The 18,858-nt window shown below is 47.5% G+C and overlaps 1 protein-coding gene across 2 annotated transcripts in view; it reads left to right on the top strand.

Annotated features, from left to right (window-relative positions):
* The window catches only part of nkain2 (sodium/potassium transporting ATPase interacting 2), a 72,730-nt gene that overhangs the window by 47,189 nt on the left and 6,683 nt on the right, over positions 1-18,858 (top strand). The window contains exons 4-6 of one of the 2 annotated variants that reach the window (XM_076048391.1): positions 771-971; positions 10,257-10,317; positions 16,887-16,972. In XM_076048391.1, coding sequence (XP_075904506.1) covers positions 771-971; positions 10,257-10,317; positions 16,887-16,972 — 348 coding nt within the window. Of the gene's footprint in view, positions 1-770; positions 972-10,256; positions 10,318-16,886; positions 16,973-18,858 lie in introns of those variants that run through there. The other variant, XM_076048390.1, reaches the window with a different exon arrangement.

Below are 18,858 nucleotides of genomic sequence, written 5' to 3' on the forward strand. Positions count from 1 at the left end.
TCCCAGAACTTTTTTTTCTGTTTTTTCTGTTATTATTATTATTAGTAGTAGTATTATTGAGAAGCCGCCCTGAGATTTAGCCTCATGGTAGCCAAGTTTGATTTTAACTTTCAATTTCTACAACAATGCAACGGCTACGTGAAGAGAATAAGTCTAGCCGACGAGCTCCGCCGATGTAGTTCAGTACCATAAGGTAATTGGCCAGGGTTCACATGTCTTTTAAAGGTCCAGTGTGTAATATTTGGCTTAATTTATTATTTTTTTATCTTGGTAAAAACCTAATATACTGCCCAGTACATCAATAAAAGTGTATAATCGCTGTCCAATAAAAGTAATTTGGTTCTTCTACCCTTTGAACGGTTCTCATATAAAGAATGTTCATTTAGCGAGGGTCTTGCTCCCAGTTAGTTGTCATCTTGCACCACCATATTTGTAAAGAAGCCTGATGTGGACAATCCAGATGCCTGCCAGAGCGTTTCGTAATTAGGGTGAATGCTGGCATCCTCAAATAAATCAATGACGTAGAAAGTGGACAAGGTATCCAGGTATCCACCGTAGCTCACTGGCAAGCCAAGGAGGGGGAGCTGTCTAAATGCAATCTAAAATGTGGCTGTTTCTTCTTCAGAATCTCCAAATATAACACACTTTCAGTCTGAAAATTCTTTATTTAAAGGTTGTGGTATACGGCCATGGAAATTCCATGCAAGGTCGTGGAAAAGTTTTGAAACGTTGTCCATGAAAATGAGGGAACTCTTTGTTTGGCCCGGCAGGACTCCGACCTGGTGCTGACGTTCAACCTGTCCATGCATCGCTCCTGGTGGATGGAGAACGGCCCCGGCTGCAGGGTGACGCCCATCAGCCCCCCGCCGTCGTGGGCGCCCAAGGACCACCGCTACATCTCCATATCGGGCTGCCTGATGGACTTCCAGTTCGTCGAGGTGGCTCACTCCTCGCTGCAGATACTCCTGGCCGTAAGTGCTCCGGCTTGACGCGCGTCCCAGCGCCGCCCCGCCGCCCCCAAAGTGTAAACGCCGTTAAGTTTTTCGCCGCCGATAAACATCAGAGGTCCTTGTTTTGTTTTGTTTTCCACGGAATCCTTTCATGTCCCGACGGCGTATCAGCCGCTCTGATCCGCGCCGCGCGAATGTAGGTGGAGAGTGTTTAACCCATTTTTTCCCCCCTTTTTTTGGGATCCAGATCAGTCAATTAAAGATTCGCTTTGGGTTTGTTCCCAAGTTGGATGCGCTTTAAACAGTGAATAGACAAGAAAAAAAAAAAAAAAAAACAACAGCTGATGTTTTTTGTTGCATTTCATCTTCTTGGAAAAGGTTTTCTCATTTGATGATATGAATCACAGAGCGGTTCTTACAATCTATCAGAGGACAATAGTGTTATTTTCCCTTTTAGCTGTATTAATGGTTCTTAGTCACTGCTTTGCTTCTCATAGCGTCGTTCTTCACTGGATTCAAACGGGTCTTTTAGCTGAAACCATAACTCGTAAATGCAGAACCTCACCGATTCATTAGGCCGTGTAAAGAATTCATCAGCTAAAAATGATTCAATATTATCCTCTCTTGTTCACATCTCTAAACCATTGTTCAGCGTGAAAAAAAAAAAAAAAAAAAAAAAAACGCCTTTGAAGCGTCTTTCTTTTCATCCTGATTCACATCTAGGTAGTTTTTTTTCCTCCACGGTCTCTCCGTCTTATCCCCTCCTCCTCCTCCTCCTACCACCGCCGCCGCCGCCTGTCTGTTGCTCGCGCCCTGCGTTTCTCATCCTCTCCCGCGCCTCCAAACTGCCATAATTAAGGGCGTCACCGGAGACGGCGGAGGCTGCGAATGAGGGAGGCCTGTCACTTCTCATCTCTGGTCTCTCTCCCTCTGTAGTTTTTCTTTCTTTTCTTTTTTTCCCTTTTCCTCCGCGCCGTCTCTCGGTTTTCGCGGGGGATCTGAGAAAACACGGCGTAAACAAAGCGGCGGGCCTTTTAATTTCGCCACGCGCGCCGTTAGGGGGTCGACGGAGCGAGTTTAAAATGCCCCCCCACCACCACCGCGCCCCGCCGCCGCCACCCCTCCCTCACTTAGCATGGCTGCCTGGCCGCCTCTCATCATGCACTCTCTGTCAATCGATGTTGGTACTTATAGTGTGGCGCAGTGCCAGGCCACCATACAGCTCCGCCGCTGTAATTGCTGTGTGGAAACACTGTCATGCTCCATAAGCTCGCTCGCTCGCTCGCTCCGTCTCTCTCTCTCCCTCGCCAGACTGACTCGACCGCCCCCCCCCCCCACGCCCCTCACTGGCCTCTCGTCGCGCTGTAATTGGTGGAGACTCTGGCGGGCCGCTAATGATCGCATGTTCCGCGAGTTGACTGGATTACCAAGGAGCTGAGGTTTGACTGGGCCTGTTACTGGCTGGCTGGCTGGCTGGCTAGCTAGCTGGCTGCTTAAGGCTTGACACTCAGCAGAGGCATGTTTGTCGTGAGTGTGGGTGACATTCTGTGGGGGTGGGGTGACGGAGGAAAAAACTCATTTTAGAGCACATACAGGTAGCATTTCCATTGCAGTGACGCTCAATGAAAAATGATACATGTGGTTTCTAACAAATACCCAAAGTATCACGAGGCAATTTGTGCTATCACGAGTTGGCGCCGCAGTCATCGCCGCACTCCGACGCCGCAAACCCCTGGATAACACTCGGTGTGTGTGTGTGTGTGTGTGTGTGTGTGTGTGTGTGTGTGTGTGTGTGTGCTGCACAAAGTCTACCAAACCAGATGCGTAGGAGTGCAGCACAGTGTCAGACTGCTGCATGCAATCCCAGCAGGACTGCCTGTTATGACCCAGTGAAGTTCACATCAACCTAGTAAGACCCACTTAGAAAGAGTCCCACTTTGTTTGGGAGATTTTTCTACTTCTTCCTCCAGCAGCTTCATTTCTCCTGATTCAATTCTTAAATCGCCATTCATTTAACGCGTCGTTCAGAAGCTTCGTTTTGACATCCCGTCCTGAGTGCCAGAAGCACGAGCCCTGCATATTTCAAACAAAGTCTCTGGGTTGCTCCCGGTCCTGGGGTTATTCTGCTCTTGGTCTGTTCAGCCATCACGGACTGGAAAACCAAGCTTGCTGGGGAGAGAAAGACAAAGAACAATTTCCCAGCTGCAGAGGAACTGGCGGGGGGGTGCATACTCCAACTTGGAAAGGAATCAAACCCGGCCCTTCTTGCTTTGTGGCGACAGTTCCGACCGCTGGGCCACACGACCCCTGGTTTTAACGAAGTGCTGGACCACTCTGCGGACAGCTCTCCATTTAGAAGTTTTTATTCCTTAAAACCAGCCTGTGTCTTCAGCCTGGTCTTATTCAGTCCCTGTGCGTGTTCTCAATTTGGTTGGAATCACTCGTTGTGCCAATGTCGAGCTGCAGAAAAAGAAGAAGTTGAGAAGGGAGACTCATTGAGTGTGTGTGTGTGCGCGTGTGTGTGTGTGTGTGTGTGTGTGTGGCGAAGCGAAGCGTGGCGTCGCTCGACTCCCCGGAGTTCCCAAACTCTTGTCACTCCCAACTTTTTTCTGGCTCGTTATGCGCCCACACTAGACGCGCGCCTCCACAGATGAAGCCAGAGGGGGCAGCGCAGTGTCACACTTTAAAAAGCCAAGTGCCACTGACCAGGCGGCGCCGTCCGCCGTGCTGGCATTTCACCCGCCGAGTTCTCCGGGCCCCCCCTGTTTTTTTCCTCGCCTTCGCCTCGGTTGGATGTGTGATGGACTGCTTTGCCCTTCTGAAGGGGCCTCGTGTCCTCAAAGCATATTTTTTCAGTCCTTTCCAAAGAGAGGACAGCAGCAGGCAGCAGAAGCAGCATCTCCTGCTATCTCGTGTATTTTCTTCTTCTCTCTTTCGAAGATGAAAAGATCCTTTTAGGAAATGTCCGCGCGCTCGCTTTCATCCAGGGCCGCCGATTATTTAAGTACATGCGGCACGATCCCTCAGCCCCTTTGGCCCTAGTAACGGAGACGGAAGAGGTTTGTTGTGTCACCGCAACCGGCAAAACCGGCAAAAAATATATTTCCCGTGCGGGCGGTGCAGAACAGGTGCACGTTCTGGGGTTAGCGCATTGTGCCTTAATTACTTCGAGAGCCTCGAGCTTTATATTCGGCGTCTTCGACCCCTCTGCGAGCGAGCCGATAAGCTATCAGCCCATCTGGCGCCAATCAAACTGACAGCCACCGTTTATTTGTCGTCACTTTTATCTCGCCGCACAATCGCTTCACTCCAGAGGGCGCCGCAGGTCCCCGCCGGCCAATTTTCCTGCCGGGAACGTGAGCAGGAAGCCGTGGGACTCGTTGGGGATGGTGCGCCGGAGATGCTCAGGTGTCACCGACTGTACCGTCATTTCTGAAGGGGAGGAAAATAAACTCGAAATATGATTGGGCGAACATTGGGTCTCATTTGAAATGAGCAAGACGGATTGTTTCTCATCCAAATCAGTCAGTGAACAAAAACCTTGTAGGGCAATTGACTTAGTCACAGGTTGACCCAGGTTAACGTTAAGTTGAACTGACCTCCTTGGCAACACATGAAGGTTCATCACCATGACGTCAAGTCATTTTGAGGCTTTTCTTTGCAACGGTTGCTGGAAATGGGTTTGCATGCAATCCAGCTGAGATACCTGCTAAGAGCCGGTCCTGGTTGTTTGGTTCTGCATCAGTCTGCGATCGTTGCGTTCACATATGGACGTATGTGAAGGAACTGGTTTGCATCACTGGATGCTGATTAGTCCAGCTGTATTCCAAGTGGCTGCAGATGAATTACATTATAGGTTTCCCAGTTAGATCTGTGAAACTTGGAATCAGTCCGGCGACTTTATAACACATTATTATTATTATATACGATGTTAACATGCTAACGGATTTGGCAGCTGTTCCAGGGAATGGAACAAATGTGTTCTGGCAAGGCGTATTATCATAATTGACTGGGTTGAGAAAAATTTTTTGTCAAATGATATTTTACCATCTACAAAGATAAAGTCCTTGAGGTCCCTGTTTCCTGCCGACTCAGCAGTTCGGTCTGGGAGCGTAATTTTATCGTAATTATCTGAAATGACTTTAACCTGAGCGAAGGAAGTAATCAATGAGGTCACATTGTTCCTTCTCTTGCCTCCTGTCTCCGAGCTGCGGGTGCCGTCGGCAGACGGCACACAGTTCACTACACTTCATTATGGGATGTCAGGCAATGACAGTTATCTTAAGCGGCGCCGCGTCTTGGCCCGGAACAGCCAATCAGCACCGTGGCAGCAGTCTGTGGTCTTAACGTTGGCAAATTACAACCCCTTTCGACGACTCGCTGAGCGGTGTTGTCACTTCTCTAGCAAGACGTCTTGCGGATGGAAATCCTTTTTTTTTTCCCGCTCCACGTTCATTTATTTTGACCATGAATGGGAGTCACGCAGCCAAGCAATTTGATTTTACTCACTGATGCGATGTTTGTTTTAAAACATGTGCAAATAATTCCAGAACCGGTCTTTTGTCGGGCAACTTTAGAGGAAGAAATCGAACAGTGATGTCAAAAGAAGTGACATCAAACTCAGGACCTGCATTGAATTCCATTTATTTTTTGCCAAACCTCTTCCCCCAATCACAACACAGCTAACCTTTAGCTTTACCCTGAACCAGAACCTCACTTTACACCTTGCCTTTAGATTTTAAAGGTTTTAGTCTAAAATTGGAAAATGTCAGTACCTTGTATTGCAAACTGTGGCCACAGGGTAAAAGAAAGGACAACATTTGTTTGTTTTTAGGACATTTCTTTTCTTCTACCATGGTCCCGTGTGTTACTTCCAGAATAAATAGGAAGTCATTCAATATTTTTGAGGGGTGTTTTTTCCAAGTCTTTCGAAAGTGGTGTGTAAATAAAGTTAACAAGTGTTCTTCTCAGTGTATTACAGGAAAATAAGCCCGTGATCCGTCATAATCACCTCATTCTTTTTGAAGATTAACTGGCTACTTTGTCTTTTGCCCGGCTCTCCATCGCGATCGGCTCCGTGCCGCGTCGCCGGACGGGCCAGTAATGTTACTTATTTACAAAACAGCGGGGGGAAAATTCATCACCGAAATCACAGAGACAAATTAGAGGCAACGCTCGGCATCATACTAACCCCTTCATCGTTTGTGGGGTTTTGTTTGTTTAAACGGAGATGTATACGAACGTTCCAAATCAATCCTGGGAAATCACTGGCCTCTGCCAAATCCACACACAATGAAACGCTCTGATTTTTGATCATCGGCTGATGAGCTCTGCCGGGAGCGACTGCAAACTCGCTCTCATGATGGATGCGCGCCTTGCGCCCTCTTACACAAGCAAACCGTGCAAATGAATTTTGGGAAGCGAGCAATTTGTCGGAATTACAGACAGGGTGTTGCTGCTGGCAAAATGTTTTAAGGCCTAAATAATTCAGCGGGGCGCGGCGGGCGAAACGGGCGAGGAGGCATCGGCGGCGCGCCTTTTTTAAGGCGCGTAAAACAGATTGTAATCCAATGAATGTGACGTCTTCATAAAGGCGCTATTCATCTGCAGGGACGGTTCGCGGCTGTAATAGCTCCCCCGCACTTGAGATAAATACAGATGCGGCGGAGCAATACATCCAGTACAAATGAGATTAACGCACGGGCGGACAGCACCCCGCAGCCCCCCAGAAGAGCGCAGACACAGAATGGGCGTATTCCAAGAGGTCTAAATCATGACGAAGGCTTCATCTGCTCAGGCTGTTTGGGTATCGGCGAAACTGAAAGGCGGCAACAGCTCCATCTTCCTCCTCGGAGGGCAAACTGCGTCGCTGGGGGGAGTCCTGACCTATAACCGCCTCTCCGTGGCATCTGTCGCCGCCGCCTCCTCAAAGGTCTCCTCCCACGATGCTGCACGGCCGAGTCTCTCTGGTTTCCGGGCGATGCCGAGGGTGTCCTGAGATCTCTGCTTTTGTTTCCTTTATCGAGCAGCTGTCTGATATTTAAATCATTTCTCCCCGAGCTCCTTTTTGTTGAAGAAAAAAAATAACTTTCAGGTGCTCACAGCATATTTACCAAAGGAGTGTTTGGGTTTGGGACCAGATGGATTGACGGGAACTCGTGAAGACATCTGGTGAAGAGCGAAAACTCGGAATGATGTATTTGGGAAATGTTGTCGCGGCTCCTCGCAACTGAAAACCTCACCGGGAGCGACCTCAACCTCTCCTCTACTCCTCTGCTTGTGGAACTATGCCATTAAATAAAATATATATTAATATTCCCTGCAAGCTCTGGACCTAAATCTCCAAAGTTAGTTTCCCTCCTCTGAGTGCAACTTCAGCCGAACAGCATTCAGACTAGCAGCGGCGTCTTCGCAGGTAATCCTAATCCACAGACAAAATGAGAAAGGGGAGCGGGTGTCGTGCCGAGGAGGCGCCCGGCTTTTAATAAAAAACGCATTCAAAATGCAAACAGAGGGCGCAAAAAGTTGGGGAGGTGGCGCTCAGTTGGAGGTCGGAGCTGCGAGACTTAATTCGTTTTGTTTTATCTCCTCTCGTGCCTCTTCTCACACGCACACACACACGCACAAACGCACACGTACACAAAATAGACAGTCACCATAATTACCTTTGTGAAGGGTTTTGTAGAAATGTTTCATCAAATCCATTTTCACTCAACATTCTGCACATTTGGCCTGCAAACCTTTTTGCAAATTTGGTTTATTTTTCAATGCAGCAGCCATAATGCTTAATGCACAGTTAAAAGGTTTATGGAAATGCAACCGCAGACACGGGGAGAACCTGCCAAACCCCTAACAAAAAGGCCCTGCCCACCAAGACCTTCTTCCTTTGAGAAATGTTAAACACTACACCGCCATTAGTTGGAATTTTTCCCATTAGGGAATCTCGATTCAAAACGCCACTGAAACCCTTTTGACATTTCAGTGAGCCCCCTGAACCTGGAGTGGTTTGACCCCAGAGTGGACGCTGCCGCCATCTGCTCCCGCAGGCGTCCAAACAAACTCCGACTTCGAAGGCCACGGCAATAAGCAAGATAAGGCCCCCCAGACGCCGCACAACCGCAACTAATATCAATGCGCCGGGGCCAAATATTCTATTTTTATAATTCCTCGCATCTCGAGACGATAACGATCGGAAGTTATTGTAAACAGGAAATTATAGGGATGTGGAGAAACAGCAAAAAAAAACAAAAAAACGGCTGTTCTTGAGTAGCCAGAATATTAACAGGATATTGATGCGCCACTGATCACACCTCCCCCAGTGGCTTTGTGAGGCAGCGAGGACCTCGCAGGAGGCAGGGAGGACCCGGCGGAGGGCCGCGGAGCCACGTTTTTGACTCTGTTGCGCTGAAATTCCCACTGCTTTCTATTGCTCTCAACCGCTGGGGAACAAGAGGCCACTCCATGCTTGAGTGGCGGTGGGCAGGAGGCGGCATTACCGTGGAATAATCCTCCGAGATAAAGTGTTTCTGCTGAAACTGCTGTGAAGTCGAGCTGCCTGTAGCTGGGAAAAAGTTTATCTGCATCTGGGAGTAGCGGAAACATTAAATATACACTTATGTGTATACATATTTATATATGTGTCCAAATCGCTTTTTCATTCTCCTGGGTACTTCAAGGTCACATTCACTCTTTTTACACACTGACAGTGGAAACCAAACATTCACACATCCATGCACCGACGCCTCACAGCCATCAGGAGCGTCACTTCACATGCAGAGCAGGTCCTCCGTCGTGCTCTTCTGGCCAATTGTTCCCTGCAGATCCTCGTGGAGGTCGAGCTTCTTCGAGTGCTGAACAGCGTTTTGGCCGGCGGACCTCGACGGATGGAGTCTCAGGACCCACCAAGTTTATTCCACAGCACTCAATTTTTTTTTCCCACAAAAATAAAGATGCAAGCCCACTTTTTCATCTTTCTAGTAGGCAATTTATTGACATTATTTAATTGAATTGTGAGTCCTGCAAGATAAATGCCCAAATAAAAGGGAAACTGCCCATGAAGCCTCCATCCAATCAAAGCAGCTCCCACTTTGGGATCGCGAGCCACGAGTTGAGAAACGCTGGTTTAGGCTAAATGAGGTCAGGACCTCGAGGCACTCGCTCAGCCTCAAATCGCTTTAAAACCGCGTACATCCGGCTGCATCTTCGGGGGTCCCGGAGCGTCTGCGCTGACACGAGACAGCGGCGACCCGCTCGGCATCGTCATCTTCCCGCCTCCTCCTCCTCGTGACCCTGCTTCCCTCCATCCGTCGCACCCCCCCTCCCGCGCGACATCTCCACGATACTACGTCCATCCGCCGTCGTCCCCCCCCCCCGCCCCCGGGGGATGGGGGAGGGGTTAATAAGGTCAGCGAAGATCCCATCCCATCCCCCTCGCCTCCCTCTGTCGCCACATTTTGCGGGGTCGCCTTGGAAACAAACTGCCAATGGGGAGCGAGCACGAGGGAGCAAAAGGTGTTGTGTCGGTGTGGACCACTATATCACTGTCCACACAGTCCACACACACACAGGCGGAGTGCATCTACTCGCCCACACACACACACACACACAGACAATAAATGCTTCATAATAGCGTCAGCCCACAAAAGAACGCAACACGCGGCTGGCCTGCATTGTTTTTTTTTGCTGTTTTTCTTTGCAGAGGTTTCTACACAACTGGCATCACATAGATTCGAGAAGGTGAGGGAGAACGAACGTGTGGGACGAGTCTGCGTTGTTTTCCGCTACAGGTTCCGACACGACAAAGTGGCCCTCGTCGGCGTGGGCGAGGACGCTAGCGTTTCATTCCGCAAAACAAAACAAAGCGTTAACAACAAAATGTAAAGAAACCGAGAAACATTAAAGATCGGAGCGGCGTCTGGTTTCGCGCGATGTCACTGCTAGACTTTGAACGCAACGGGGCGCTCGAACAATGACGAGTCACCCGTGAAACGGTAAAACGTCGCTGACGTTTGCCGCTTGTGCTTTGTGTGCATCTACGCAGTTTAAGTGCTCCGTCTCTCGGAGGAAGGAAGCGACAGGCCAAGATGCTCGGCGCTGTTCTGCTCCACTTACACTGACACCTGTTTTCTCCGTCTCTTCCAGCCATTTGTTCCATGCCCGCGCTCTATCCCTGTCTGTCTGTCTGTCCTTCCGCCCGTCCTCGTTTCTGTGTGTGTGCGTGTGTGTGTGTGTGTGTGTCTGCCTGCTTTGGACAGAAACAATAACTTGTTGTTTTTTTTCTTCTTCTTCTTCTTCTGCTGTCGCCAGCTGATGGGGTTCATCTACGCCTGCTATGTGGTCAAGCTCATCTCCGAGGAGGAGGATAGCTGTAAGTCACACACACACACACACACACACACACACACAAACCCTACCTGAAGTCTATATTTAACCTTGAGTCGGTCACAGTCTATTTGCTCCTGCTGATTTAACGCCACCTGTCAGGGTTTCTGTTCCACCTCTTTACACAGTGTGCGGTGATAACAGTCACTAATTTCACAGTTTCAAAAGAAGAAGAAGCTTTTTTTTATTCTGCTTCTCACTCTAAAAACCCAGAGACAGACATGCTTCCAGAATGGGAAGTCGCAATTTTTTTCGTCCCAGACTACCGGCTGCATACTTAGCCCTTAGCCCTTTGTTTACAGCCGTCTCTAAAAAAAAAAAATGCTGGGTTTTAGCTTCCTGCTAAAACTGATGCTTCATTGGACCGATCTTTGCTGGTTTCCAGGCACTATTTTTGCAGACGTAAACACAAACTGAACCATCTAGTTCAAGTTGTACATGTGAACACAACAGAGGTAAGTGTGTTTTTTTTAGATTCAGATCAATTGGCTACATTATTGGAAAAGAAAGGCTCAGTTTTATTCGATATACAGTCAATGGCCCACAAAATGAGCCAGGAGAAACCACCTGTGTGACGATTCGGACCAAATTTCCAGAAAAAAAGATCCCAGTAACTGAAGTTTCCAGGCTGGTTTTCGTATCTTCTCCTCTTTCAATGAGCGCAAGCAGCAGGATTAAATAAAGGCACTGAGTCAGGAGGGTAGAGTGACATTGAAAATTCTGATTCACCAGTGAAAACTTTTGGCCTCAGACTCGAGCGGCTGCTCGTTCCTTTTGCAGTCGCAGGAAGGAAACGGAGCAAGTCACTGATATGAATGAGGAGAGCCGGGATGAAAGTTATATGTACACCTATATACACATACGAGAGACTGTGGCGGAAAACTACAGTCACTACTGTCGCTCCGTCGATAAATCAGCACCTCCTTCCATCAATAACACCATGAGGGCTAATTTCATTTCGACAAATTTACAACATTCAGCGTTTGGCATGCGTTTTGTGTTGCCGTGCCTGAGCGTGAACCTGAATGCAACCATTATACCTGAGGCCATCAATTAAGTTACTCCATTGAGCCAGAGGCGGCCGCTGGGCGGAAGGAATCGATACACAGACATGTCTTATTCAACGGCGGATGATGAAAAAAAAGAAAGAAGGAGAGAGAGAGAGAGAGAGAGAGAGAGAGAGAGCGAGAGAGAGAGAGATGCTGTTTGCTAACACATAAATATTAAGGGGTAATAAATGTGCCGATATTACACACGTCTCCCCCGCTGTCCTTCCTGCCGGAGGCAAATTGGTGATTGAGATTAATGATTGCGGCTGATTACCATGCGCCATAAAAAGCGGGAGGGTCAGCGCTCCAGCGGGGGGTGCACGTTCGATAAGGTCGGAATACCAACGTTAAATCAGCCGACTGTTAAAGCAGAAGAATGAAAAAAGACCGTTTTTATGGAGGGATTTTGTTTTGAGGGTGTTTTTTTTCTTCTTTTTCTTTTTTTGCTTTCCACTGCATTTTAATAAGCTTTGTGATGACAGGAAACACAAATAGCACTTGTTCTGCCTCTCGGTAATTAATGTCTAACTTTGTTTCAGCTGAGCGACTTTGCTAAACTATTTATTTATTTATTTTTTCGGCCTCGCGCTCCCACTGCCGCGCGGCCTCGTCTGTTCTGCACCCACGGCGCTCATTGGCTGGAGCCTAAAGAACATTTGTAGTAAAGTAGTTGGTTGTATTAAGATGGCCCCCCCGCTGTGTCTTTTTGTGACAGGAAGAACAGTGTCAGGTAGCCGCTGTATTGCCTGGCAACCGTATGCAGGGATTTGACTTGATCCTAATAGAATGCGGATCCAAATTGCCATTATACACGCAGATGGACTCACTCAAGTGATCCCAAGATTTCAAGATCTTAATGAAACCTTGAACTTCAGTTACAATAAACATACACTCGGAATTGGCGTATAACTATTTATATGTTCATTGATTGGGGGGTGGAGAACAAAAGAACCTAAGATAAAAGATAAAAGATTAAAACCAAAAGAAGGCTAGCGACTACCTAGCTAAAGTATTCAAATTTGAAAACAGAAACTTCGCTTTCTACTACACCGTACACCAAGTGGAATTGCCAATTACGAGGACAATTGATGTGCGTCTGATTTCATGTCTTACCCCGTCGCAGTCGATATAATAGCAACACGCAAACCACACAGGACATCGGTGTGGAGGGAGTTAGCTGCCACCGCTCGCTAATGAAAGCTTGGCGAGGTGAGCGCCAATTAATGGAGGAGCGAGTGTGGCAGACAGATGTCCCTCCAATCAGACGGCAATCAGCCTCCAGTGTCCCGCAGGTCAGAGGTCAGCTGAGATCAGGGGCGGCAGGAGCTGTGTTGACTGGCAGGAGCTGACCTGTCTAATCAAGTGGGGGTGGCTGTACAGGCAGCGAGCAGAGGAACGCCACGGCTTTGGTTGGATTTGGTTCCGAGCACCTAAATGTTTTCTTTATATTATTTTATATCTGTTTTTGCGCTCGGCCAGTAGGCTGGATTGATGGACTCATGCTAGCGGCATTTCTTTCTTTTGCTATTAAAGGTTAAGTGCGAAATATTTGGAGATTTTTAAGAAGAAACAGCAACATCAAGTAGTTACATTTAACACTTAAGTCCCCTTTGACTTAGTACTCTCCCTCTCCTGCACTTGCCAGTGGCCAGCAAGCACAAACCTGGATACCGTGACCACCTTCTTCTTCTTTGCTGGTTTATTTGAAGATGCGAGCATTCACCGGAAATACAAAACACGATGTCAGGCAGCTAGATTGTCCACACTAGGCTTCCTTAGAAATATGGCAGCGCAGGATGGCAGCTAACTGGGAGCAAGACCCTTGATCTATGGATATTTTATATCCATAGATCAAGGGTTTACTATTGCAACAACACATCATCAGTAGGGTAAAACTAACCTGTCTCACGACGGTCTAATCCCAGCTCACGTTCCCTATTAGTGGGTGAACAATCCAACGCTTGGTGAATTCTGCTTCACAATGATAGGAAGAGCCGACATCGAAGGATCAATATCGATATCAACTTTGTCCTAGAGACATGGGGCCACTTGCAGGTTCATCGGGATCCCTCAAGACACAGCCACGTCAAATTTGGGGCTTCTAGCCCATGAGGAACCCCCAAACCCTAACCCTAATTCCAGCCTTATTGCTAACCCTAATGCTATTCAAGTCTATGGGGTCAAAAGTAAACTTTGTCCTAGAGACATGGGACCACTTGCAGGTTCACCGGGATCCCTCAAGACACAGCCACGTCAAAATTGGGGCTTCTTCCTCCAAGGTGGGGCGTGACAGAGAAAGTTTGAGAACCACTGACCTAGACCTTTAAGTCCTGTACTGCCGTTCAGTTTTTGAATTTTCATGTTGCAACTTGCACCCAGCTACCTTGGAGCGTGCCCAGCTTTATTAGGTTTCAAAGTGCCGACCCCCCCCTCTTGCGAGCTAAGAAGGTCGTTTAAAAAAACGCACGTTGTTGTGTCGCGACAAAGTCACGGCTGCTGTTCCGGCCTCGCTTCGGCAACTAAAAAAAGTTGTTGTCTGTGCAATCTGAGGGGTTGATTGTCATTTTTCAAGCTGCCAAAGTCTTGTCTCGCCTGCGCTTTGGCTGCGGCGACGCGCTGCGTGTTTAATGCAGTCTTGGGGGGCCAGAGCAATAATGAGGGAGCTTTGTCAGGAAATGTGCCTTGGGTGAGGACGCTACTACCCACTGAGGACTTGTGAAGATTTGGACTTGCTGAGGAAGCTAATTACTCTGATAATTATTCAGGGAATATTGAAGTGAAGCGTTTTGTTTGTGCGTGTGTGCGTGTGCGTGTGTGTGTGTGTGTGTGTGTGTGTGTGTGTGTGTGTGTGTGTGTGTGTGTGTGTGTGTAGTAGGTGCAGGCTTGTGTTCGTTGGGGGGGCTTTAATCATCATAATCATTTTTAATTTGTTCTGAGGCTGCTTAAATGTGTCAGGCGGCAGTCTCTTATATCCCACCATCTCAGATCACGTTTTTTAAACGATTGTAGCCGCAAAAAAATGCCTCTGAAATTTTGTAAAAATACTCTCAATGTATTTCACATTGCGGGAATTTCTGGAGTAAAGCCACTGCAGGAAAGACCTGGAGCAACTGCCAAGCTATGTGCATTGTTTTGCGTGACCTTATTTTTTGCAGAAAGATGGAACTCATTTGCTTTCCTCATTAACTTGAGACTTTTGAACACATGACAACATTAGTCAACTGGCACAGTGTCTTTCACCGCCAGCCAAGACGAGAAAACAACACAAGGGCGGCTAATGTTTAACGCTACAAGAACCCTGTAATTTTTTTTAAACACGAAAGGTCAGAGGAAAGGGCAGAAAGTCACTCTGCCGCTATTATAAATTCCGACCTTGTGTCTTCGGAGGAATCACTCCGGTTCGGCAGTCAAACCTCAGCAATAACATACGTCTTCATCTCGTACAAGGGAAATTACAGCTTGACAGGCAGCCCACTGACAAGGTTAGAGGCTCCATTTCCTCCAGCGTTCAAAGGTACGAACACGGCAGAAAACCCAGCGGCGGGGTGTTTCGCTGCAGCATGAATCAGCAGGACACACTCACCGCTGACATCCCGCCTCGGAAAGGAGCCACGCAAAGATGCGCCGTCTGCTCCGCCGAAATATTGCGGTACTGCGGCGCTGTGCGAGACAAAGGGTGTCATCTGTTGTCCCGTCGTGTGGCAGAATTAAAATTTCACATGAATACATTGAGCGGATTAAGGGTCGCGCGTCTGTGTAGATCTTCGCCGCGAGGCTGCGCTTGCTTGTTAATGAATTTTTATGTCACTTCGGCTGAGTTGAATGAAAAAGAAAAGCCACATGAGGACGAATGGTTGACCCAAAGACTTGAGGCAATGTTGTTTTTGAAGGTTTAATCCTGCATCCTGTGAATTAAACCTCCTTTCTACCTCTCTAATTTTTTGTCGATAATACGGCAGGCATTGCTGTTACTTAGCTCCGCATAAAGGCAAACCAAGGTGGTGTTTTTTTAATCCTCATTGTTGAATCCGGCTTTACCAAGATTAGAAACATCAACGTTTTGTTTAGCATGCTTGCCCAAGCAATGTCTTATTATTTATTTCACCATATTTAACTAGTAAGTTTTATTTGAAGTTATAAGCTTCGTTTTTGCTTGGCTGGATATCGTTATTCCCAAAATACAGGCCGTTATTTACATATTCAAATCAGTGAGACCTCACAACGTCAACAAAGGTCGTATTGCTGACGTAGGACAAGCTAAGTCGCAAAACGTCTTAACCTTGGAAATAGCATCAGGGGATAATGGCCAATATAGCAATGTGTTTTTGCATTCTGGCATTTATGTCTACAGTTTCCAGAAGGCTGCTGTCAGTAACGTGGAGTTTTCAGTGACTCAGTGATATAAGCTATGTAGCTAACACCCGTATGCATTTGCTAGCTAACATAGCTACTGTGTGCCAGTCATCAGAAATGATTGGTTTTCATTGTATTTGGCATCTGTGCCATAAATGTTCATGTTTAACGGGAAACTATTTTTGTGCTGTAGTTGTGGTCAGATGCTGACGCAGAACTAGCGGCTAGCATCAGCCATTGCTTTTGTTCAGTGCCGCATTGAAGTTCACCGACAAAAGGGACTGCGATTTGGAACGCGGCTGTCGCTCCCACTCCTCGTGACAACATAATCCCACATAATCTTCTCCTGGCTCGAAAATGTGTTCTCCCTATCGGCTAATTGTCGATATAAATAGGGAAGCAACACCTTTCCCCTCCCCAACTCACCTCATTGATCATTTAGCAACTGCAAACAAGTGTTCTGCTAAATGTCAATCTATTGCTTGTTACAGCAGAAATTAGCCTTCACGTGTAATCAAAGCACCCTGCCGCCGTGTCTGCTTATCGCCGTGTACTTGCCGCTGGGTGTCGCTGATTGCGAGCTCTGGCGACGCTTTTAGCCGCGGCGAAAAGCCAAATTCCACATTGCACTTGCTGTTGTGAAACTGCGCTGAATGAATGACGAAGTCTGAGGGCGGAGAAAGTACCATTTTATGAGCTCTCCAGCTTCAAATTGTCTGCGATAAAATATATATATTTATATACATAACTTGGCTTCCTCTCTTCATAAATACCGACTATGAGGTTCAGCCTGTGGATAGCAACCACCTGCTGGCAACCTCATCAGGACTGGAAACGGGAGCAGGGAGCACCGGCATGAATATATTCTCTTGCGCGTGTGTGCTAACCCAAAAGTGGAATTTGATTTGCACATTGGGATTTTTCACCCCGGCCAACAATTTTAATGCCTACAGCACTGATTAGCCCGTCGAGCGGCGGCGGAACAAGAGGTGGCAGTTCTGGTGCACAGTGTCCTAATGAGAGGCTCTCGGTGTAGGAGGACTTGTGCTCTGAATCATCGGCGGTGGGCGCTACACAGCTGATAATCACACGGGCATGTGCCTTCTCTGATTGATGCGGGTGTATTTATTCCTTTCTTTCTTTTTAATTGCAGTTGACTTCATTGGAGGGTTCGACTCGTATGGCTACCAGGGACCTCAGAAGACCTCCCACCTTCAGCTACAGCCCATGTACATGTAAGTTTGTCCACCTACGTGGATATTTGTTCAACGGTCTTGTCCTAAAACATTTATTAAGAAGGTTTGAAAGGTTTAAAGGTCCGATATTATGCAAGATTACCTTTCTTTTCTAACAACAATGATGTCTCCATCCAAGTCCATTCTGTAGGTTTTTTTAAGGATGCTTTTTTTAGGTTATTTTGCCTTTCAAATCTGACCACAGAAACGTGCTGTTTTGGATAAGAGGCCCGACAAAAATCTGAATTTGAGGAGGAAAATGAAAACAAATGACAAGCACGTCATTGCAAAAGTTAAAAATAATAATAATAATAATAATAATCATTACGGTTGCAAACACATTGTTTGTGTTACGACGTAAAATTTCTTTTCACTATTTTAAATCATAAAAAGCCTTTCATTTCCATCTTTTGCTTCGCAGTTGCGCCGCCGGTTTTTGTTTCGATTGTTTTTGCATAAATCAAATTCTGTTCCAGCCTTCAACTAAATGAATTAGCCAGATAAAGCCAGTGAGAATTGTTGTCGTGCCAAATCTCCAAAATTCCAACATTGGGGTGCCGCTGCCTGCTGTTGCGGGCGCTCATGAAAAGCAGACCACATCAAGGAAAATATTTCGGTCAAGTCCGATTTTCAGGTTTCAGGGCGAACAAAGGCGACTTTGAACACAACTTAATTGTATCTTAATTGAGTTTGGCCGAGCTGTAAGGGGGGAAAGCACCTCGACTCGAGCAGTTCCAACCCGGCACGGCGAGCGGCCGGTCGTATCGCCGACGCAAAGCGCTCGTGCCGATCCGCAGCAATGGCGAAACGATGGGAACAGAAAAGAAACAATATTTCAGAGGATAAGCGCGCGCCCACGAATGCTCAATCTTGACTCGCCGTCTCTACACTTACATTATCTCCATCAGAATGGCCCTTCTCTCACTTTAAATCCTCTTAGCAGCGAGCAAATATCCCCCCCTTAAATCTTCACGCCCTCCCATCAGTGGGAAAAGTGTTCCGGGGGATTTCTATTTCCATCAGGCGGCGGTGATCTGATACGGCGTGAACCGCGGCTAGGATGCGGAATAAGTGCGTTCCTGCTGCATCAGCGTGCGACTTTTTATCGCCTGCCAGCTGGAGGAGTCGTCACCCGTCGCCAGGCTTTCATCACCGCCGTCAGAAGAGGGTTTGATGGCGGCGGCGGCGGCTGCCATTCTTTATTTATTCTTTTTTTTGCTGCGATTGCGTTCTCGTCATTAGCCGTTTCTTCCACGGCGACGGCTCGAAGGCTTCGTCTTGTGAACCGTTGCTGCGTTGTGTTGTGTTGTGTTGTGTTGTGTCGTGTTGTGTTGTGTGTTGGGTCTTTTCTGGATCTCTCATCTGTAATCGCCATGGACTTGGTTCAGGATCATGTGGTGAACAATTAAGCTTCCCGCTTTTATTGAGTTCTGCAGCCGCCCACCTCCAAAGAGCCTCGCCGCCACAGCAGTGAATTAATGTGCATTTTGGGCAATTGCATCACACGCCCACGTTAAAAGAATTACAATTGTTGTTGGTTTTTTTCACGCCCGCTGGTGTGAGGGGTAGATGCACAGTGATGACTGGTAATGGATGTGAAAGACCAGGCTCTTGCGTACAGTATCTATCCACCATCCATCCATCTTCACCGCTCCTGCACTCAGGGGTGCTGGAGTCCATCCCGGCCTGTCAAGCACCCTGCACAGGTTGCCAGTTTATCATATCATATCACCAGTTAGCATTGGTTCAGTTCTCAGTTAGCTTGTTGTGCGTGTCTTTTGACCCAGAACCTGGAGAGAACCCACGCAGACCCCATGGAGAACATGCAAACTCCACGCTTAAAGGACCCCACAACCTACTAGTTGCATGGAATTAGACCTGGGGTGCAAA

The sequence above is a fragment of the Nelusetta ayraudi genome, unplaced genomic scaffold, assembly GCF_046127955.1.
Source record: "Nelusetta ayraudi isolate G7.1 ecotype Tasmania unplaced genomic scaffold, CSIRO-AGI_Nayr_v1 ptg000100l, whole genome shotgun sequence".
Classification (NCBI taxonomy): Eukaryota; Metazoa; Chordata; class Actinopteri; order Tetraodontiformes; family Monacanthidae; genus Nelusetta; species Nelusetta ayraudi.